The 21,465-nt window shown below is 36.2% G+C and overlaps 3 protein-coding genes across 6 annotated transcripts; all 3 read left to right on the top strand.

Moving 5' to 3' along the window:
- Positions 1-3,049: 3,049 nt before the first annotated feature.
- On the top strand, positions 3,050-6,984 carry LOC121751311 (probable serine/threonine-protein kinase At1g01540). The gene is made up of 8 exons (XM_042146035.1): positions 3,050-3,596; positions 4,036-4,343; positions 4,454-4,558; positions 4,651-4,773; positions 4,848-5,018; positions 5,082-5,211; positions 5,280-5,489; positions 5,606-6,984. The coding sequence occupies exons 1-8, from the start codon at positions 3,279-3,281 to the stop codon at positions 5,744-5,746; spliced, it is 1,506 nt and encodes a 501-aa protein (XP_042001969.1). The 5' UTR covers positions 3,050-3,278; the 3' UTR covers positions 5,747-6,984.
- Positions 6,985-12,267: 5,283 nt separating this feature from the next.
- LOC121751355 (protein BPS1, chloroplastic-like) lies at positions 12,268-15,365 on the top strand. Of its 4 annotated transcripts, none has more exons than XM_042146099.1 (3): positions 12,306-12,392; positions 13,288-13,770; positions 14,104-15,365. In XM_042146099.1, the coding sequence occupies exon 3, from the start codon at positions 14,117-14,119 to the stop codon at positions 15,179-15,181; it is 1,065 nt and encodes a 354-aa protein (XP_042002033.1). In that variant the 5' UTR covers positions 12,306-12,392; positions 13,288-13,770; positions 14,104-14,116; the 3' UTR covers positions 15,182-15,365. The 4 variants fall into 4 exon arrangements, with proteins under 4 accessions (XP_042002018.1, XP_042002033.1, XP_042002041.1 ...); XM_042146107.1 differs by lacking the exon at positions 13,288-13,770 and adding an exon at positions 12,513-12,559 and having other exon boundaries at positions 12,335-12,392; XM_042146084.1 differs by lacking the exon at positions 13,288-13,770 and having other exon boundaries at positions 12,268-12,392.
- Positions 15,366-15,505: 140 nt separating this feature from the next.
- Positions 15,506-18,595, top strand: LOC121751331 (mitogen-activated protein kinase homolog MMK2-like). Its single transcript, XM_042146053.1, has 6 exons — positions 15,506-16,367; positions 16,965-17,094; positions 17,166-17,303; positions 17,461-17,793; positions 17,921-18,104; positions 18,190-18,595. The coding sequence occupies exons 1-6, from the start codon at positions 16,195-16,197 to the stop codon at positions 18,360-18,362; spliced, it is 1,131 nt and encodes a 376-aa protein (XP_042001987.1). The 5' UTR covers positions 15,506-16,194; the 3' UTR covers positions 18,363-18,595.
- Positions 18,596-21,465: the final 2,870 nt, after the last annotated feature.

Below are 21,465 nucleotides of genomic sequence, written 5' to 3' on the forward strand. Positions count from 1 at the left end.
CGGTCCAGCTCGGGCTCGACCTCGAAGCACACGAAGCACACGACGGGTGGCCAATACTCTTCAAGTGAGGGCGGTTCGGGCAGCACCGCACAAGAGTTTGCCTCGCATGAGGTTGAGGGCACGGCAGACGATGCTGGGGGTCCTCCTGTGGGCGTCGTCGGCCGCAAGGGAGAAATGCAGCGAAGGCGGCTAGAGGGAGGAGGGGCCGAGCCTCAAGCCAGGCGAGCTCGGGCTTGGGGGCACCCTCGAACTCCCTAATGTCCATGTACATGACCGCCACAATGGCGGACACTTCCCGCATGACGCCTCCCCAATACCAAGCCTATCTTGCCGGAATTGAGTTTATGGCAAGACAACTTGGTATTCCGCCTCCAGGTGGCTTAAGTGCACCTCCACTGCCTTCGGGGGATGATTCGCCGGCGGAGTAGTTTTTTTTCTATAAAATTGTATTTTAAATTATGTAATTTTTTAAGGATTTTAATTATGTGTTTTTTTTTAAATTTTAAGTTGTATTTTTATTTTATGTTGTAATTTTATTTTATTTAATGAAGTGTGTTTTTATTAATTGAATTTGTTGGAAATAAAAATAAAAATGAAATTGAATGATTAGTAATTTAAGAGACGGTTAAGGGACGAATAAGAGATGGAGGGTTGCAGGTTTCGTCCCTTAATTAAGAGATGGAGTAAAAAAGTACAGTGGGGCCCAATAATAGCAATTTAAGATACGGTTAAAGGACGGATAAGAGACATCGTTGCAGATGGCCTAAGGACGGCTCATGACAATAGTTTGCGAAGAAAAATATTATTGAGAGAGAGAATATTCAGTACTATAAATAGTTTGATCTCATTGTACGTATCAATACATAAAAAAGTAAACAAACGGAAATTAGAGAAATGTTAAAGAGTGATTAATTACTAACTATAATTAATTTAAGACATAGGATTTTAGAAATATTGTGGTCTAAAATTTGCCGCGTGTAATTTTCATTTTTATTAATTAAATAAAAAATAAAAAAACTACCAAATTAGAATTTTGGATGAAAATGTCAATAGAGTGTTTCGAAAATATCAACACAATACTTTGAGAATGTTAACAATTGCTTATATTGACATATTTTATATATCATGTTGACATTTGTTGCGGTACGAAAAATTCAAAATTTTTGAAATTTTTTTCAAATTTTGATATCGGAACATATACGAGTGAGATCTCGTTAGGATCCTTATGAAATTAACTTTAATTTGATATATGTTGTGCGAAAAAATAATTTAAATCGAGAAAGTTATATGCGTTTTAAAGTTATGGAATATTTTTTAAAATTTAGTTACAACTAATTTGTTGTAAATTGACCTTAATACCCTTATTGACGTTTTTTTGTTGATCGTATTAACATTTCGGGACTGATGATCTAGGCCATTGATTTGAATATCTAATGACTATTATTTAATTGTAGTTAGCAATTAAGTATTGAATTAGCAATATAACACTCACTTGTTAACTCATGTGTTAGAGTATATAATATCATAGACTTAAACAGTTTTAAATTTTTTTCCCTTAAATTTAAATTTGACATATAATATCACGAGCTTAAATAGTTAAATTTTCCACTAGTGACGAAATCCGACTACACCAAACTTCATCAATCATGTAAATTTAAATATCAACACATTAATATAAGTATATTTATAAAAGACTAATGATAAAGTTATATCTTTGTATTGTATGGGTCCTCTTCTAATGCTTATAATCCCATAATCCAAAACTAAGACTAAATCTACACCCTTAGATTTTAAAATGAGTGAATGAGATTAAAGCTCACAAATTTCAATAAATAGTAGACAAAACATCAACAAAATGGTAATATCGTCATTATGTTATCATATGATAATTTTCATGGGTGTTTTTTTATATCGACATAGTGTATTACAAATATCAACAATATGACATGAGAATATCAACACAAGTACAAGAAAATATCAATACAGTTTTATTGATATTTTACTTACATTATATTGAGATTTTGTATACAATATATTGAGATTTTTTTTGCATGTATTGATAAAATCGGCTTATCAACATGTACGAAAATTGAAATATAATTTATCAAATTTCATCACCCGAACATCGTCGGAACATATGCAATTGAGATCTCGGTGGAATCATTGTAAAATTATCTTTAGTTTGAAATATTTTTTACGAAAAAATAATTTAAATCGGGAGAGTTACGTAAATTTAAAGTTTTAAGATGATTTTAATGAGAGAGAATTGACATTAATACCCTTTAAGTTTATTTAATAATTTTTTTAAGAATAATGCTATGCGACCACATTATGGCCAGCCATAAATTAATTGAATAATAAAAAAAATTGATTTTTTTTCAAAATTTTGGTGTAAAACTACTTGATTTTTTATATCATCTTCATTATATGTTGCTCAACATGTTAGTGTTGCTCTTTTGTAGTTTTTGCTCAACTTATTACTACTGTCATTTCTTGATTGTTGCTCAACGTATACAGTAATTTGTGATATTAATGTGTTTTACGTAATGGAATTCAAAGATGAGTATCAACTCACAAGTCCATTCACACACATATAAGTTTATATCGGTAATTTTAATTTTTTTATACATGCAAATGGATTAAATTAACTCTTTATGGCCGACCACATTATGACCATTTAGCATCACTCTTTTTTTAATTGAAAATATAATCTATGTGTCATTATCTCAACCATTATATGTCCTAATCTAATAGCTAAGATTTGGTCTTAATCCGTGATTGCTAATTTGTTAGCAATTGATCTATAATTTTAATTATATAAAATTGAAAAATTATGCGTGTGTATTGGAAATTAATTATTACTCCTCTATAATATTTACAAAAATAAACTGAATCACGTGAAATTAGAGTTGGAAGAAAAAAAACAAAGATTGGGATTTGGGATACCAAATAAACACACTCGCCGGAAAATCACGTAGTGTGGGAAACAAACACACACATCAACTCTCCAGTTCATCGATTCTCTCTCTACACACATTCGCCGGAATTCGCCGGAAAATCAATTTACCGGCGGATGCGAATTCATTGAATACAAATCCATTAAACCAACAACTGCAGCCTGCTTACTGATCACACAAATACATTTAATTCCTATCTCACAACCACTTCAGTTTTCTCCATGCATGACTAATTTTCACCTTAACTCTCACACACACTGTTCGCACTCTTCAATTTTCGCACAAAGATACGTGGAGAATTGGTAGATTTTGTGGATCTGAATGACAGCAGAAATGTCATTTTTACATACATTGCTTGGGAACATGAAGCTCTCTAACAGGACATCGATCTTCGGGCTGCAGCTATGGGTGGTGATCGGAATAGTAATCGGAGCAGTGATTTTGCTCATTCTCTTCCTCCTGTCGCTCTGCGTCCCCGCCTTTCGCCGCCGCCGCCGCAGCCACCGCCGCCGAAGCCGCAGCTCCGGCACCAAAGGAAAACTCCGCCGCTCGGTAAGAGACCCGAGGCCGGCCGTATCCAAGGAGATACAGGCGATCAACCGCGATTCCGCCGCCAATCAACGCTCCATCGCACCTCAGGTACGTTTTCAGGTTTCTTTGATTCCCAAATCAGGGAGAAATTGTTCTCTAGTTCATAAATTGTGATTTTATTTGACTGCTTAATGAGTAGAGAGATTCGAGTTGGACTGAGAAAATCACATTTAGCTCGCATGTCTATTAAATATATAACCATTTGTTCCATGAATTACGAATTCTGCTTGTTAACTGAAGTTGATTCGTTAACTTGATATTCTTATGTAAATTGTTTATAACTTTTATGTGTTGTGTCTATCTGAATTTTGATTAAAGATGTTGTTTGTTGTTTTAAACTGATTTTCTTTGCACATAAACAAATACTATCCTTTATTGGAAAAGCCAAATGATTACTTATTTAGTGCCTTTCACTAGTGTTATACAACAAGGATAGCAAGGTTTAGATTGAGGAGTGATTTATTTTCTATGGATTTGAAAATCTCAGGTTGTGTCAGAGATACAGATAGATACGGGGAAGGTGGAGCACAGAGTTGTGTTTTCTGATAAAGCAGGATCAAGTAGTGAGATCAGGGCTACTAGTGGGGCAGAGATGGGATCGTATAGAGGCATTGGGTCGTTGCCAGAGGTGTCTCATTTGGGATGGGGAAGGTCGTATACTTTGAGAGAGCTGGAGGCAGCTTGTAATGGTTTCTCTGATGAGAATGTGATTGGTGAAGGTGGATATGGTATTGTGTATTATGGAGAGTTAACTGATAACACCCGAATAGCTGTAAAGAATTTGTTGAACAACAGGTAAAGTGGTTCCTCAAATTGTTACATTTGATGCATAGTTTTTGTGATAAGGTTGAAGGATTGTATTGAACGAGCTTCATGTGAATATCTTTCCCACACACATTTCTCAGGGGACAAGCTGAAAACGAGTTCAAGGCCGAGGTGGGTGCAATTGGACGTGCTAGTCACAAGAATCTTGTCAGGTTGCTAGGTTACTGTGTTGAAGAAGCCTCCAGGTATCATGAATGAATTTCAGATTTTGCTATGTATATGCATCAAACATTGAAGCTTAATCTGTTTTTCATTGCTGATTTGTGCTTATATGTAGGATGGTTGTCTATGAATATGTTGAAAATGGATATTTGGACCACTGGCTTCATGGAGATGTGGGAGAAGTCAGCCCTTTGACGTGGGAGATTCGTGTGAATATAATTATCGGAACTGCAAAAGGGTCTGGTAGTCTAAAATCATTGTGACCTGCTCAAGTATGCACCTTCTATTTATATTTGAACACTTTTTTTGCAGCTTGGCATATCTCCATGACGGTTTGGAGCCGAAGGTTGTTCACCGTGACATCAAGTCCAGCAACATTCTGCTTGATCATCAGTGGCATCCTAAACTGTCAGACTTTGGGCTAGCTAAACTTATGAATTCAGATATTTCTCACGTAACAACACGAGTGATGGGAACATTTGGGTAACCTCTTGTGAGATTGAATTGATTTTTGCAGGGAGCTGACTTTCTTCATTGTTTTGCTAGTTATGTTGCTCCGGAATATGTGTGCACTGGTCTGCTGAACGAGAAGAGTGATGTTTATAGCTTTGGAGTATTGATCATGGAGATCATCACCGGTAGATCTCCGGCTGATTATTTGATTCCACAGGGAGAGGTACTGCAAAACTTGCGAACCAGATACTTGTCGTCTTGCAACTCTCACTGACGGCAAATACAATGCAGGCCAATCTCGTTGACTGGCTGAAGATGATGGTTGGAAACATGAAATCTGAGGAAGTAGCAGATCCCAAGTTGCCTGAACGGCCTGCCTCCATGGAACTGAAGCGCCTGCTCTTGGTAGCCCTTCGGTGTGTTGATCCTGATGACCAGAAAAGGCCCAAGATGGGATACGTCGTACACATGCTGGAATCAGAAGACTTCCTATCTCTTGAGGTACAACCTGAAGTCTCACTCTTCCTCCAGTAATTCTTGATTTAATGTTTAAACGAGTCAAAAGAGGTAGGATGATCTTTCTGAATTGTTTCTATAAATTTTTCTGTAAACATCAGGAGCGCCAAATTCGCCGGAACTCTTCCAGTTCCATGGGTGAAGATAGTCATCGAGGTATAATCATTGAAGAAAGCAGTGAATGCATATCTAATGATACTAGTGAAGGAGAAAACAATAAAATCATAGATATACAAAGATAGCTGTATAATAAATATGGATAGTTATTGCATCTGAGTTCAGGTACATTCATCACCATTTTTTAATCCCGATAATAGTTGCATGAATTATTCAATGATCCATGTAGTCTCTGTAAGTGAAGGATTCATTCTTTCCTGTTATATAGTAAATTACATTTAATTGTTTCCAGTCTTTCTTCACAATAGCACTTTATTCTGGAACTGCAATGCATAATATTGTTCGTTTTAGGCTTGACGTTCTCTATCTAGCCTATACCAAATGATTTTAGTATAGCCACGCCGTCTGCGTGCTATCCTTGGGATCATTTTGAGTGTGACAATCCATAATGAAGTATATCTTCATTTTTCTAAATCAACTAATTTACTCTTCCTCCGGTGACTCTTGACTTGAGGTTGGAAAAGAGTATAGGTCCATTAACTGAGGCACAAAAGCTGTAATGATTAAATAAAAACACAGAACCTAAATTCCAAAAAAAATTATTTGGGAGCTTGATTAGTGTATCATGGATTCATGGTGTTGGCATTCAAGGCCGGACATCGTCAGCGCATCCTTTAGAATATCCTTGTTGTAGTTTGTAGTTGCTCATTAACATAAAATCAGCGATGTTATCCATGGCATGATCCGGTTGGTCTTCTGCAGATGGCACTCTACTCTTTACCGCTTTATGGCCGATTGGGTGAGGGGACGAATGGCGGTCTTCTACCAAAAGCCTTCAAGTCGTAGGCCGTTGCTGGAGAAGTGGCCAACTTCGTTCTCTTGGGGACGCCTACCACCCGCGTGAATATCATCCCAACTTAGTCATACCTTTTGCAAATTGTTAACCATACCTTTTCTCGTTGATATCACCTTTGTCTCCTCTACTTCATGCCTTCTATCTACGGACCAATTCCCTTCCCTTTGCCGTCAAACTAATTTTGATGGTTCCATATTCAATATCTCAGTCCTTTATGTATATTACAAAACTCTAAGTATTTGGTGTGCTCGTTTGTGTCGCAGACATTTGAAGCCTAGTCCAAGTAGGGCAGTCATCACTCATGGATCCCATCCCAATGCACAACCATAGGAGACAAAGTCCAAGTTATATACTAGGAGTATTACATGTAACACCCCTTACCGGGTAGGGTAGGTAAACCCACCGAATAAGTGATGTCATGTTTCAGTATCGAAAACTCGTGCTGAAGTTTTCCTTTTTCTTTTTAGCTTAAAAGAACAATTAAAATCTATTACATTTAAAAAAAAACTTAATATTTATCCAACGGAAAATTAAAGATTTAACTATTACACAACATGCCACGACTACTAAACCAAGTTGATCACCAGTGACCCATCAAAGATGTGCAAAGCTGTTCAACACCACTGACAGAATATCATTTTAAAATTAACTCCTATATAAGAGAGGAAATTATAAACAAACTTAAGAGAGGAAATTATAAACAAACTCCTATACTATAGATAGGAGGAAATTACAACTGATGTCTGATGTCAAGAAGGCTCGAACTCGGCACCTCATGCAATAATGTCTAAGCTCTTTGCCGCTAGGACAAAGGCTCTGGACTATAATAACTATATTATTTCATTTTTAATCTTTTGCTTGTTTTTATTCCAATTTCACAGATTTCCAAAATTTCTTACAATCTCATTATATCAAACTTATATGTACTTCCGTCATACAACTTTTCCATATTTCTTACTCATGTCTCTTCAGATATTTCATTCTTAATATCATTTCCTTATCATCTTGATTTATTATTACAATATATATATATATATATATATATTTGATCTATGCAAAACTAGATTTAAATACAGAAACGCAGAACAATATCATATGTAGGGCACTATTAGGTCATAGTTAGTTAATTTTTAGGTCATGCTAACAAAGCATGACCTAAAATGATCTTAGCATGACATTAAACCCAAATATTATAATATGACCTAAAATTGTTTAATTATGACCTTCCGTGTTTTTGGTTAATTATTGACCATTAGATCATCTAATCACAGGGCCAAGATTTGGGCTGCATTTCTGGATTTAAATGCATTTTTATTTTGATCATCTCCCTATATATATATATATATATTCCAAATTCTCATAATTTTCACGCCAGAGCATACTTGTTCAGATACCCACACATATTCATCATATCTTTCTTGTCATATTTGTCTTATGGTCTCCTGATAACAGACTCACTTATTTCTTCCTACACTACCACATTTTCATTGTATCTTATAGTTCTGGTTTTCTCAAGATTTCGCATATCATCATATATCATTTTTCACAAATCACATATCACAGATCGTAGATCATTATTTCCAAATTATCAGATATTATTTTATATATCACAGATCACATATCTTTATTCACAAGTCATCAGATATTATTTTAGATTATTTTTATCATATAACACAGATTACAGATTACAGATCCTTTATTCAGAAGTCATCAGATATTATTTTATCTCATCTTATCATATAGCACAGATCACAGATTACAGATCTTTTATTCACAAGTCATCAGATATTATTTTATCTCATCTTATCATATATCACAGATCACAGATTACAGATCTTTTATTCACAAGTCATCAGATATTATTTTATCTCATCTTATCATATAGCCCCAATATCTGCTTGGTTTCAGGCAGGGTACACGGACCATATCAGAAACAGAATCAGATGCAGACGCGGATTTTGCCCTCGAGAGGACTCCGCACAGACCACCCATAGGGTGCATATCAGATAATCAGACCACCCATGAGGGTGCATATCAGACAGATGATCAGACCACCCATGAGGGTGCATATCAGACAGATGATCAGACCTCCCATGAGGGTGCATATCAGACAGATCAGATAGTGGCCATCAGATAACAGACGATCCTCGCTTCGGTTATCCAGAAGACGATGCCAATTGTACCCAACACATATGACCAAGCAAACGGGGCGTTTTATTTCACATTCTTCTTTCAAATCTCCTTTTCACATTTATTTCATTTCCAAATATCACTTCAGATAATCATTCTTATCGAATTCACAGACATTCTTTTAGTATATACTTTTATATCCTTTACATATTATTCTCTTGTGTTCATTTTATTCAGGCTCTACCTATCAGATCACTTCTTTTTCATATACATTCAGATATCTTTTCATAACCCATTCAGACATATTTCACATTATTCAGATCTTCATAATTTATAACATTTCATTGCATATCATATCCATTGTCTTTTATTCATATTCGTACCCTTATTTCTGCAGATCATTCATATTAAAATTAATAAGTATCATAACAATCCACATATTAAATTATAAGCATATTTAAGCACATTATTTAATTAACATCGCAAAAATAATCACATTATAGCACACATCATCTCAACCAAAGGAATCGAAAACCATAGAGAGGATACGCTACCTCGCAGACTTATGAACATAAGCCTATTTCACCTTTCGACCCTTAGCTATCTTCTAGGTCCATTCATTTTTGCACCACTCGTGTTACAAGCTTCTATGCCTTATACTATAAATATCGTAAATATTAGTAACATATACTTATTTTCATCAACTTCAACTCATTAAGTCTTCCAAATAAAATCACTAAGTATTATGTTACTATTCATAGAAAGTATATAATCATATAATTAATGTATTAAAATTGCTAACCTCAATTAGAAAGTTCCCAAAATTTACATTAACACCCATATTCATTCTAAATCACAATTTCATGATCAAACATCTTAAATGAATTCATTTGCTCTATTATCTTAATATCCGACTTATACATTAACTTTCAAATATAACAACTGCTCTGGACTGATTCGTCATAAAAACTTCTATATTCATTCGGAAGGATTTAGAGGCTTGACCTGATATTTTTAAATATCGAGAGAAGTCCAGTTTATAATCCAATAAGATTTATTCAAAAATTCCTAATGGTTTAAGAGATATCCCCATTTCCCCACATACTATCAAAATTAGACAATTTCTGGCAGTATTTTCTAAATAATTTTTATAAATGGTGTTTGTACTCTTTAATTTATCAAAAACTTCCCAGAACACCTGGACACCATATAGTTAATATAAACATTATTTATTCGATTTTAACTCTAGTTAAAGTACCCATAATAACTCAAATAAAATATATGAAAATAAGGCAGTTTACCAGAATTTCGACAGTTTATGGTCATATGGTTCAAACAATTTATACACATAGTAAACGAACTCCTAAATTCTCCATAAAAATCAGGGATCTTCTAGACTCATTATAGTTATTACAGAAATTGTTAAACCAAAGTTTTCACTATTCTACTCATGCCAAACAATTCGGAACTGGTCACTGAAAAATAGGGGATTAAACCTTGTTGATCAAATTCTGTTTCAATTCATGTTAAATCAACTCTTAAATTATTTATTTCATCTATCATGAACATCTAACCACCAAACCATAAACCCTAAAGTATATTTTCAGTCTCAACATCAAGTTCATACCATGGCAATTTAACTTTGAAATTACCCATCAAAACGTGGCGTACGACGTCCATACACTACGTACTCAACAATTAATCGAACATAAAACCATATATCCATCAAAACCTATGGAGCTCGAAATTTTCAGATTTCTAACCTTAATATATATTGAATTTTATGCTATAAAAATAGTATAGGAAGAAAGGCATTACTTGATTTCATAACGTTTACGCGATTGGATCGATATTTCGACGAAAAATCGAAACATAGGATTGCCATGAGATCTCACGGTTCTCTCTTCTCCCATGGCTTCTGATTTTCGTCCTCTTTTCCCAATAAAGAAGAAGTCAAGCTTAATAGATAATGATAGGTGACAACTTTTCTAGAAATTTCTTTTAATTTCTAGTTATTTAATTAGTTAAATTAATTTCATTTCTTGTGCTAATTTATTTTCATATCATATGATTCCACATGTATGAATTCTATATACCATCTGGTAGCACATTAATTCTAGTTTAATCTAAAATTACTCCCGTCCGAAACCTCAAATGTTTCGACGATCGATTTTACAAAAACCCGAAATAATCGGCGATAAAAATTCCAATTACCCTCAGATGGCCCAAAATAATTCCTCACATTATTTACAATTATTCTAGGCCATGATTTATAATTTATAAAATTATTAGCCCTTAGCTTTGATTTACGATTTTACACGGATAAAAGAAATTACCGAAAATTGACTAAACGACATTTTGTATCAAATTTATACCTTACGGTTTAATTTAACTACTATTCCTCACCACATATCCAAACCTTTCATCGAGCCCTATAATTCGGGATGTTACATTACACAACTAAACTGCCCTATGGTGGATGCTCTCTTAAATGAGCGCATGATTATATACCATGTAATTCCGTTACTCTAAGTGTAGCAATGCGTGTAATCAAAGTTAAAACAATACGTATTTATGAGTTGTGAATCTAATGAAGATAGAGGGTGAGGCTAGCTTTAATTATATTTAGATTTTACTAGTTATTAATGATTTAATTTAATAAGTAATCAATTGAATAGAAAAAAGATCAATAATATACTCCCCTTCCGACTCATAAGAATATGTAATTTTGGTTTAACACGAGTTTTAATGCACAATTGGTATAGTAAGAGAGATATAGAAAGAAAAAGTAATTGAAGTATTATTAGCGGAAAATGAGTTTTGCCTTTTTAGAGGGAAAAAGACTTTCTAAAATTAAAAAATGTATATTTTTAATTTCTTATGGAACGATCTTAAAAATAATGTGAGATTCTTGTGGAAAGGAGGGTATGCCTATAGAAGGCTATAAACCAAACTAGTTATTAAAAGAAAATTAGGAAATATATCAATAAATATACTGTATATATGATTATTCATCCAATACAGTAGACTGGTTTTAAAATGAATTTCTTCACACAAATAATTGGTCCACGTTATTAATCTAGAAGTCTAAATCCTAGTACAACTATAAATCATTAATAAATCATAAGTTTTCAGGTGTTATAAGGGAAATTAAAATCATGGAAATTAAATGCTTGGAATTTGGAAAAGATTTTGATCGATGAATAGAAAAGGGGAACTTTTACAGACATTTTATATTTTTTCTTCCTGCAATTTTTGGGTCAAAACACAAAAGAGACTTCTATATTCAGTACTACTACTACAATTTTGAAAATTGCGTTACGCACAAGTATATCTATACTGTTTGTTATTTTCATTCATTCTCCATTAATTAATTATTTTTACTTTTTATTTTCATTAATTCATTTCATTCATATTTTATTATAAAATTAATATATAAGAATCGTATCCATATTCAACTAACTTTTTTATAATTTTTCTTTACCTTTCTTAAAATTCAGAAGTTAAATTGGTTAATTATTGGGGACAGATGAAGTTATATTAATGACACAGGCATTAATCAACGGCCAGATTTCGCGCACTTTAATATTCTACATTTACCCCACCCACTCTACACAAAATATACTGTATCCAATTAGATTCCACCACGTGTTTCAACAACTCCCACTCACAAGTAAACAACGATTATCTGTAATTTTGCAATCCAATTTCTACAACCCTACATTTTGCGAAGACTTTCTGCGAAGCTTTACCAATTCTCTACTCGTCTTTGGGTTCTGTTTCAGGTACAGAAATGCTTTTTTTTTTTAATTTATCACGAGATCGATTTCATGTGTTTGCGTATGCCTGTTTCTGCTCGCTGCTCAATGAATTTTATGTGTATTTATGGTATGGCTACTGGCTAGAGTTTGTGATGATCGGTGATGATATGAGCCGTTGATCGGAGTATTGGGTGAGTATCTGATAGATTTTGGCTGGATTTCTGGAAATTGTGTTGATTTATCTTGATTATGACTTGGTTGGCTGATGTTTTGTGTTAAGTGTTGCTGTGATTGTTTTGTGTTTCGTGGTTTGTAGTTGGTTTTAAGAGTCCTGAGTTCATGTTTTTCGAGTTTGAATGTGATGTTAGAGATATGTGCGTTGACTGTTTAAATTGGTATAGATCTGAGAGTTTTCATGACTTCCTATTATTTGTAGTGTAACTGACTCCATTTGTATAATTGAATTGAAATTTTAGTACTAAAAGCCTAAAATATTACGTAGTATACTAGTACTTACTATTTTGTTTATAATGTTAGATCTGGGTAAATATTTATGTTTTCTTCATCTTTAGGTTGTGGAAATGGCTAATTTGCATTGTTTATGCCCAAAATCTGGAGAATTTTGTTGGGTTGACTGTTGACTGACTGGAATAGTAATAGATCATCTATATCACATAAAAGGTGTCCTCTCATGCTGTACAACTTATGATTTTTGTTTATTTTAAGGAGAATTCATGCACCTTGGAGAATTAGGACCGCTTTTTTGTAAATTAAAAGGAAAAGTTCAAACAATTGAACAAGCACAAGGAACTCAATTTGTGTTTGTGCTATTATTATATCTGACAAGTAGGTATTTCTGGTTTTGCTGAATTCTATATGGTATGATAATGGTTACAAGTCTGTTATTTCAACATGGTAGGAATTGTTGTCAATGGCGTATGGCGGTTCGCCCAAAAACTGCCACACGGATATGGCGTATCGGCATGGCGGGATTTGGCGTTCGATGGATAAATAAAAAAAATATTATTAATACATAGTATATACATATGTATATAAATTCAAACAATTAGAAAATAATAGTAGAAACAAGTATTAAACCATAAGTGGTAGTAATAATGTCTAAATTTATAATATCCAGACTCAATAGTATGGGCCGGGTTATATGGGTAAATGGGCTGGTCTGTGGAGGTTCTGGGCAAAGCCAAGGGGGACTGGAGGGCTGCTGAGGTTCTGAAAGAAGGCGGGCAATGCGGGTCAATGGGTCGGGCTCGTGGTAAATGGAGTGAAAAGTCAAAATTGACCGCCAGGGTGGCCGCCACAAAAAATGCTAAAAACCGACGTGGCAAAAATGCCTCGGCTTAGCGCTATAGCACTGCCAGTCAGAAATTTGACAATATTGATGGTAGGATATTATCAACTTGGTGCAGGTTGAATTGGTTTTTAAGAAGAATATTGTTTGTTTTTTCGATAACAATGATGTTTGCAGGATTCCTATTAAATTTGCTGTCCTGTTCTGAAAATATGAGCGAAGTTACTAAAACTTGCATTCATGTATAGACTATGTGCTTATTTTGATGTGCGACTTTGATCTGTTCTCGCTGCTAGCCTGCTACAAGTAGTTCCTAACTACACGTGCACTGTTGTTTTCCTATTGGCTATTACTATGTTTTGCTTCCATTGTCTTTTGACTGAGTGTTTTACTTATTGTTATTGGCTCTTTTTAATGTTCTTGCAGTTAGTGTGATAGAATGAGCCGCCCACAAGAACCACACAGCCCTTTCCTCCCCTTTGGAAACCCTTTCCGTAGGATGTCACCAAAGGGTTCATACCTGTCCCCTAAACTTCTTGCTTTGTTGAATACCTTTGAAGAGACATTGCAGGGTAGGATTAAAAATCTTAGGCCAGTAGGTACGGATGATGTCCTGCGCTTATCGTGGATGAGGTTTGCGATGGACACACTGTGTAAAATTCATACCGACGTGAAAGCATTAATTACTGCTCTTGAACTCCCTGTTTCTGATTGGGATGACAAATGGATAGATGCATATTTAGATGATAGTGTACAGTTGCTTGATATCTGCATTGCTTTCAGCTCTGAGATATCTCAGCTGAAACAGGGCCATCTCTTTCTTAAATGTGTCTTGCGCAACTTTGGTGATGCTCCCGCAAAACAGCTTGAACGGGCCCGTTCTTCCGCAGACGGATGGAAGCAACATGTTGCTAAGAAGAATCCAAGATTTGAAAACTGCTTCTCTGCCATGGATGTCCTGGCTGAAAAACTGGACCTACCAAAAATCAAGAACTCGGCCAAAGGAAAGATCTTGATGCAAGCAATGTATGGAGTCAAGGTCGTTAGTCTCTTGGTATGTAGCATATTTGCAGCTGCATTCTCTGGTTCCACAAAGAAGTTGTTGGACCTACAGGTTCCCGAAACTTTCTCATGGGCAGTGGCGTTTTCTGAGCTCCAGGCTTTTGTAAATACTGAAATAAGAAGCCTACACTCGAATGGGAGGACCACGATACTGAAGGAGCTAGAAGCTGTTGATACAGATGTGAAGAAGTTGTACCCAATTGTGCAAGAAGGGGTGAACGCGGTTGAAGCTCAAGTATTGGAAAACTCAATATCAGATATAGGAAAATCGGCAGAAAAACTCTCACAAGGACTTGATCTACTTGCAAAGGATGTAGACAAGTTCTTCCAGATAGTTCTAATGGGACGTGACGCTTTACTCGGTAACCTTAGGATTGGTGGTAGTGCATCTAACAGAGTGCATCGAGTGAACATCAATGTAGGAGGCCCAATGGTTAGGTGAAGGTTAAATGTAAACTCACTCCTTTGTACACAAGTGTGTAGTTTAGGAGTAGTGTGTTTTCTGTTTGAATATCTACTTAAAATATGTGAGTTGTGCTGTGCGTGTCTCTGGCATATAATCGATAAATGGTTCAACCTTTATGTAGTACTGGTATTAATGAAATATAAATATGGCATTATATCTACAACAATTCTTGTTAGCATGTTTTGTCTGATTTTTTTATGGTTTTTGCAGTAATCATTTTGAGTTTTTTTATGGAAAGATAAATTTTTTCGATTGTTGGGTGTGAAAATGTTTGTTAAATTGATCGATCAAGTTTGATTTTTCTTAGTCTTCTATTCTAGGTGCAAAGATGGAATTTGGAGAATTTTAAGGCAGACATGGCTGACTAAATTTCTTCTGCTCTAGTCAATATTTGTTGTCAATTAAATACTTATTCACGGTGATGGGAATTTCGATTGAAAAAAAGGTGCGGTTGAAGAACATTGGAAATTTTACATAAGTTTGAACCCGCATTTAAAGTGAATCTATCGATATTTCTTGAATTAAATTTGGAATGCGTGATATTTGGTGAAAGTAATTAATAGTGATGATGTGTGGTGGTATCACACGTAGTGAGAAATTAACAATATTAAATAGTAGAAGGAGATTAAGTAGAAACCAGAATCACAACGATTGTAGAGTCAACCTATTACCAGGTGTATGGCAAAGATTGATGCAAAAACATCCACCTCAGAAAAGCCAATTTTGTTCACGGGTAATCTGGAGCCATTCCAGTTCAAAAGTTCACACGCAAGACCTTCTCCTTAGTCCTCTCTCTCTAAAAATTTGACAAACGCATGCCAAGTTTTGTAAAAGTTAAGATTCACCACCCTTGTAATAAAAAAGCAGACGGCATAAATTAATGCGGCAGAGCTCACAGCCCACTTGATTGATCCAAAAAGAAGCATATCATCTTTGAACTTGGGATTGTTGAGTTTGTTTAGGCATAAATTATTGTTTGATATTTGGCTATGTCTGTGGAGTCGAGCTATGGTTCAGCAGATCATGGCGGGCATAACATCAAAGGGGTGGCCACTCATGGCGGGAGATACGTGCAGTACAATGTCTACGGAAATCTGTTTGAGCTTTCGAGGAAGTATGTTCCTTTTAGGCCTGTCGGCCGTGGTGCTTATGGCATTGTCTGGTAATAACTCATCAAACCTCCTTTTCTGTGGTAGTTTGATGATGATTATTAACTAATACAGTATGTTTGGTATAATTTGTAGCCTCTTGGGTTGAGTTCAATGCTTTTAGGCTTAAAGAAAATGATGAATTTAAACTTGGGTTATGATGATCACCTCTGGTTTGTCCTGCTACATGTGTCGATGTTGTCTTTCTCTGTTTTAAGGATGTCTGACTTTGATGGGACCTACTCTAAGTCTTACATAATAATCAAATACATATTTCTTGAAAACTTTGGAGAAAAGGTGAACCTAAATAACCTCTTCAAGTAGAAAAACTTGATGTCTTTACATTAGGAAGTTAGGCATACATACAAGCAAGGTAGAGTTGAATATCATCACACCACACTTGTCTCTTCATATTTGAGATACTAGTTCTACTTTTGGAAACAGAATTTGTCACGGCTACAGTCCAAAACAACGTTGTTAATATATCTGGTATGTTCATTGAGATTCTATGGAGGTCCAAGTTTCTGAGTTATATGCTAATGCCTCTGAGAAGGTTATATCTTTCTTTTCAACTTTGATTCTGTGTGAGCCTGACTTATCTTTTGCTTCAGCGCTGCTATAAACTCCGAGACACGTGAAGAGGTAGCCATTAAGAAGATTGGCAATGCATTTGATAACAGGATCGATGCAAAGAGGACGTTGCGAGAAATAAAACTTCTGCGCCACATGAATCATGACAATGTGAGAGCATACATATATCATACAAATGTTTGGAACATGACAATGTATTTCATTTTGTTACATCTAAGCAGGTCATTGCAATCAAAGATATCATACGGCCACCTCAGAAAGAGAGCTTCAACGATGTCTACATCGTGTATGAACTTATGGACACTGATCTTCACCATATTATCCAGTCCAACCAAACATTGACTCTCGACCACTGTCGGGTTTGGCCTCAATTTCTCTCTTTCATTCTTCTGTAATGGATTTTAGGTCGTACAATAGATTATTTGAACAGTTGTTTGAATTCGGTGTGTGATTGTTGCTTAAGTTAGAATTCCCCTTTGTGGGATGTGATAAGTGATTTCCTTGTAACTTTGGCAGTACTTTCTCTACCAAATACTGCGAGGACTTAAATACGTTCATTCCGCAAATGTCTTGCACCGTGATCTCAAACCGAGTAATTTGCTCCTCAATGCTAACTGTGATCTGAAAATCGGAGATTTTGGGCTTGCAAGGACGACATCTGAGACTGATTTCATGACCGAGTATGTTGTCACTCGCTGGTACCGAGCACCGGAGCTACTCCTAAACTGCTCAGAATACACAGCTGCAATCGATATCTGGTCTGTCGGCTGCATATTTGGCGAAACGATGACGAGAAAACCTCTGTTTCCAGGGAAAGACTATGTCCATCAGTTGAGACTCATCACAGAGGTACCTACTTCCCCTGCAAATTATTTACTATGTCCCAAAAAAACAAATTTCATGATTTTTTTCTATATTCATTTTCCTCTGGTGTCTGGATAGTGATGCTTTCTACTGTCTGCTGTTCTTGTGAAAGCTTATAGGCTCTCCGGACGACGCCAGCCTCGGTTTCCTCAGGAGCGACAACGCTCGAAGATACGTTAGGCAGCTCCCGCAATACGTGAAACAGCAATTCTCCACCAGATTCCCCAACAATACAGCTAGCGCTCTGGATTTACTAGAAAAAATGCTCGTCTTCGACCCAAGCAAGCGTATCACTGGTACAACTCCAGTGCTCAAATCCTTCATTTATCTTTTCCAATATGATTTGTTCTGTAACTATGAAAGTTTGATGATCATATGCAGCCGATGAGGCTCTCTGCCATCCATACTTGGCGCCTCTCCACGACATCAACGAGGAGCCTGTCTGCCCCCACCCTTTTGTTTTTGACTTTGAGCTGCCATCCTACACTGAAGAAAACATCAAAGAGCTCATCTGGAGGGAGTCTGTAAAATTCAACCCTGACCCGACTCACTGAGGAATGTAACTGTACGGTGTAGAACACCACGATCTTTTAAACTCTGCAGAAACATGTATTGAAGTTGAACAACGAAAGTAATCCCCAAAGAGGAGATGAGTAATAATTGTAGTGGATTCTTATTTGTGTATTTGACTAGTATCTTTTCAGTTGAGTATATTGTTGTACAAAAGAGCTGAAATTTAACCTTAAATGTTTGCACCATGGTAAATTTTTTAGTGATAAAACTTAAATATCCTTCATTTGGTAATGCATATAGTTTAACTGCATGTTTCATTACACAATAATTCTTGTTATAAGCAGACAAGGAAGCAGGTCACTAATAAGAACATGTCTGTAGCTCTACATTATCCATAAGTAGGTTGTCTGCAGGGAAATCACACACCCCTTGTCCTTCTCCTCCTGCTGGGAGGAGCTGGCACGGCGTGAGCCTTGCTGTGAATATCGTCCCAACTAGCGCCACTCAGTCAGTCCTTCTGTAAATTGTTAACGAATTTTTGCAATATCTGATTGGATCTGGCTTAGTGCTTCAAAGATGATCACACTTGCGCTCCAATGTCCAACTCGATTTGTTGACTTTGTATATGGAGGTGATTCTCTCCCAAACGATTTGGAGCGTTTTCTCGTCGCCCATCACTAGGTCCTTAGAAACGTCGATAATACACGTTGCTATCACCTTTGTGTCATCTACCGTATACTTCTTCATGCCTTGTGTCCACGGAGCCTTTTCCCTTCAGCGTCGTACAAAATCTGATGGTTCCATATTCAAAGTCTCATACTCATTTATATATATTCCAAAACTTGGTGTGGCCGTTTGTGATTGTGTCTGTGCCTGGTTCAAGTAGTGCAGTCATGGATGATTGGATCCCATATATCCCAATGCACGAGCATAGGAGATCAAGTCGAAGTTATAGTATCACACAATTCAGCGTCCCAGGTCCGGGCTCTATTGTGAATGCTCTCAAGTAAGAACGAGGTTACATACCATGAAACTCGGCGTGTTGCAATGGTGTGTAACTCGAAGTTAAAACAATGCGTTGTCTATGAGGTCTGAATCTAATTAGGATAGATCTGGTATCATCTTAGGCTTGAACAAGGGTCGGAACCCGCCGGTTCCGGGCCCGAACCGGCGGGTCAAGGGTCGGAAAATTCGCGAACCTGAACCGGCCCGCCTAGAACCGGCGGGTTACGCGCCGGTTCAAAACCGGCGGTTTTCGGCTCGAACCGCCGGTTCCGGGCCCGAACCGGCGGGTTGACGATTTTTTTTATTTTTATTTTTTTGCATTTTTCAACTTTTCAATTTTAATCAAATTACATTACACTTTTCAAGTTTGCTTTTGTATGCAATGTGAGTAAATAAAATTGAAAAAAATACGGCTAAAGTTGCAATTTTATTGAAATTGCATATTTACAAATTACACGTTACAAGTTACAACAATTACAAATTGAAAACATATGGCGGTCTTGAAGTCTTAAACAAAATTTAAATACAAATGAGACTACTAGTGAAGAACTAATTACAAATGACAAGAAACGACGTTGAAGTTCTTAAACGTATAAGTGTATTATATATATACTCTTAACCGGCGAAGAAGATCTTTCTACATAACTAAATTAAGGACACCTTTAGCAATTCAACTTTAAATGTTGAGTTTCGTCTAACAATCAACAATTATAGTAGAATTGTCAAAAGTTTCCCTCATTAAGCCGTATAGAGAAATATACTTCATCGACTAGAGTATATACAAATACAATTATGCAATTGTATTTGCATATTTTTAAAGTAGGAATTAATGGGAAAAAAAAGAAATAAAAGAAAAAGGACTTGAGCTCAACTTAAATTAAAAATTTAAGTTGAGGTGCCTACGTATCCCAATTGCTCATTTGCATTAGGGAATCAAAGTCCACGTAGTTCTCTTACCTTACATACCTATTTGGCTTGGCTGGCGGCGGTTGACGGTTGGCCTAATCTTCATCCCCGGTGAATTCATCTTGTGATCCCTCTTGACGATCATTCCAATCATTTTCTTGTTCTCGGACGTCAGCTTTGGCCCAATCATCAAGTAACATCACGGCTTCCATATTTTTCGCCGAGAGCTTACTTCTTGATTCATCCAAAACGCGCGAGCCAACACTAAAAGCGGACTCGACGGCGACGGTGGAAGCCGGAACAGAAAAAATCTCCTTGGCCATTGAAGCAAGGATGGGAAAATCTTTCTCGTGGGTTCCCCACCAATCGAGGACGTCGATTTGGGCGGGAGGAGTAGGACCTTCATCACCAAAGGAAAAGAGTGATTCAAAATATAAATCTAATTCACTGACCATACCTGAGGACCTTCCGCCGGTGCTGTAGTTGTATAGGTCGGCTAGTTGGGATTGCGCGTCGGGGTCATCATAATCGGCTTGAAATGCAAAGCCATAGTTATGTTGTGGAGGAGGGGGTCTTCTGACTTGGTGAGTGGTGTTATACTTGGTTTCATATTCGGTGTAGAGAGAGCGCAAGTTATACTCGAGGTTTTGTTGCACAACTGACCGGTCCGGGAGGTTTATTTGAAAGGTTTCTGAGAGGTCGACTCCAAATTCGTCACTGGTATCGGATTGGATTGCTTGAAGGGGACCAAGATCAATTGAACTCAAATTGTTATAATAAAAATCTAAAATTCTAGAGGTACCTGCTAATTTCCATTTTGGATCCAATACCTTTGCAATCAAAAACACGTTAGGAATCTCACTGAAATACTTGAGCCATTTTTCAATCATATAATACAAAACGCACATTAACTCGGGAGAAGAGGAAGCATTTTTCATTGAAGTTTTAAAACCAAGGGATATGTACATGCAATGCTCCAAAACACGAACAGCAGTGCAATAATAAACACCCGACAATTCAACAGTAGCATTTTTGAAATATTTGAACAATTTAAATAAAGCCAAACTGTTATCCCAACAACTATGCGAAAGATATAAATCACGGTAGGGGTTAGTTCTATAAAAATCACATAAAGCATCTTTATGTGTCAAGGTAGAATTCAGACAATCATATGTCGAATTCCATCTATGAGACACATCCATAGTAAAATTCGTGTACTTGACATTCTTTTGA

This window comes from Salvia splendens, chromosome 1 (assembly GCF_004379255.2).
Source record: "Salvia splendens isolate huo1 chromosome 1, SspV2, whole genome shotgun sequence".
NCBI classification, from domain to species: Eukaryota; Viridiplantae; Streptophyta; class Magnoliopsida; order Lamiales; family Lamiaceae; genus Salvia; species Salvia splendens.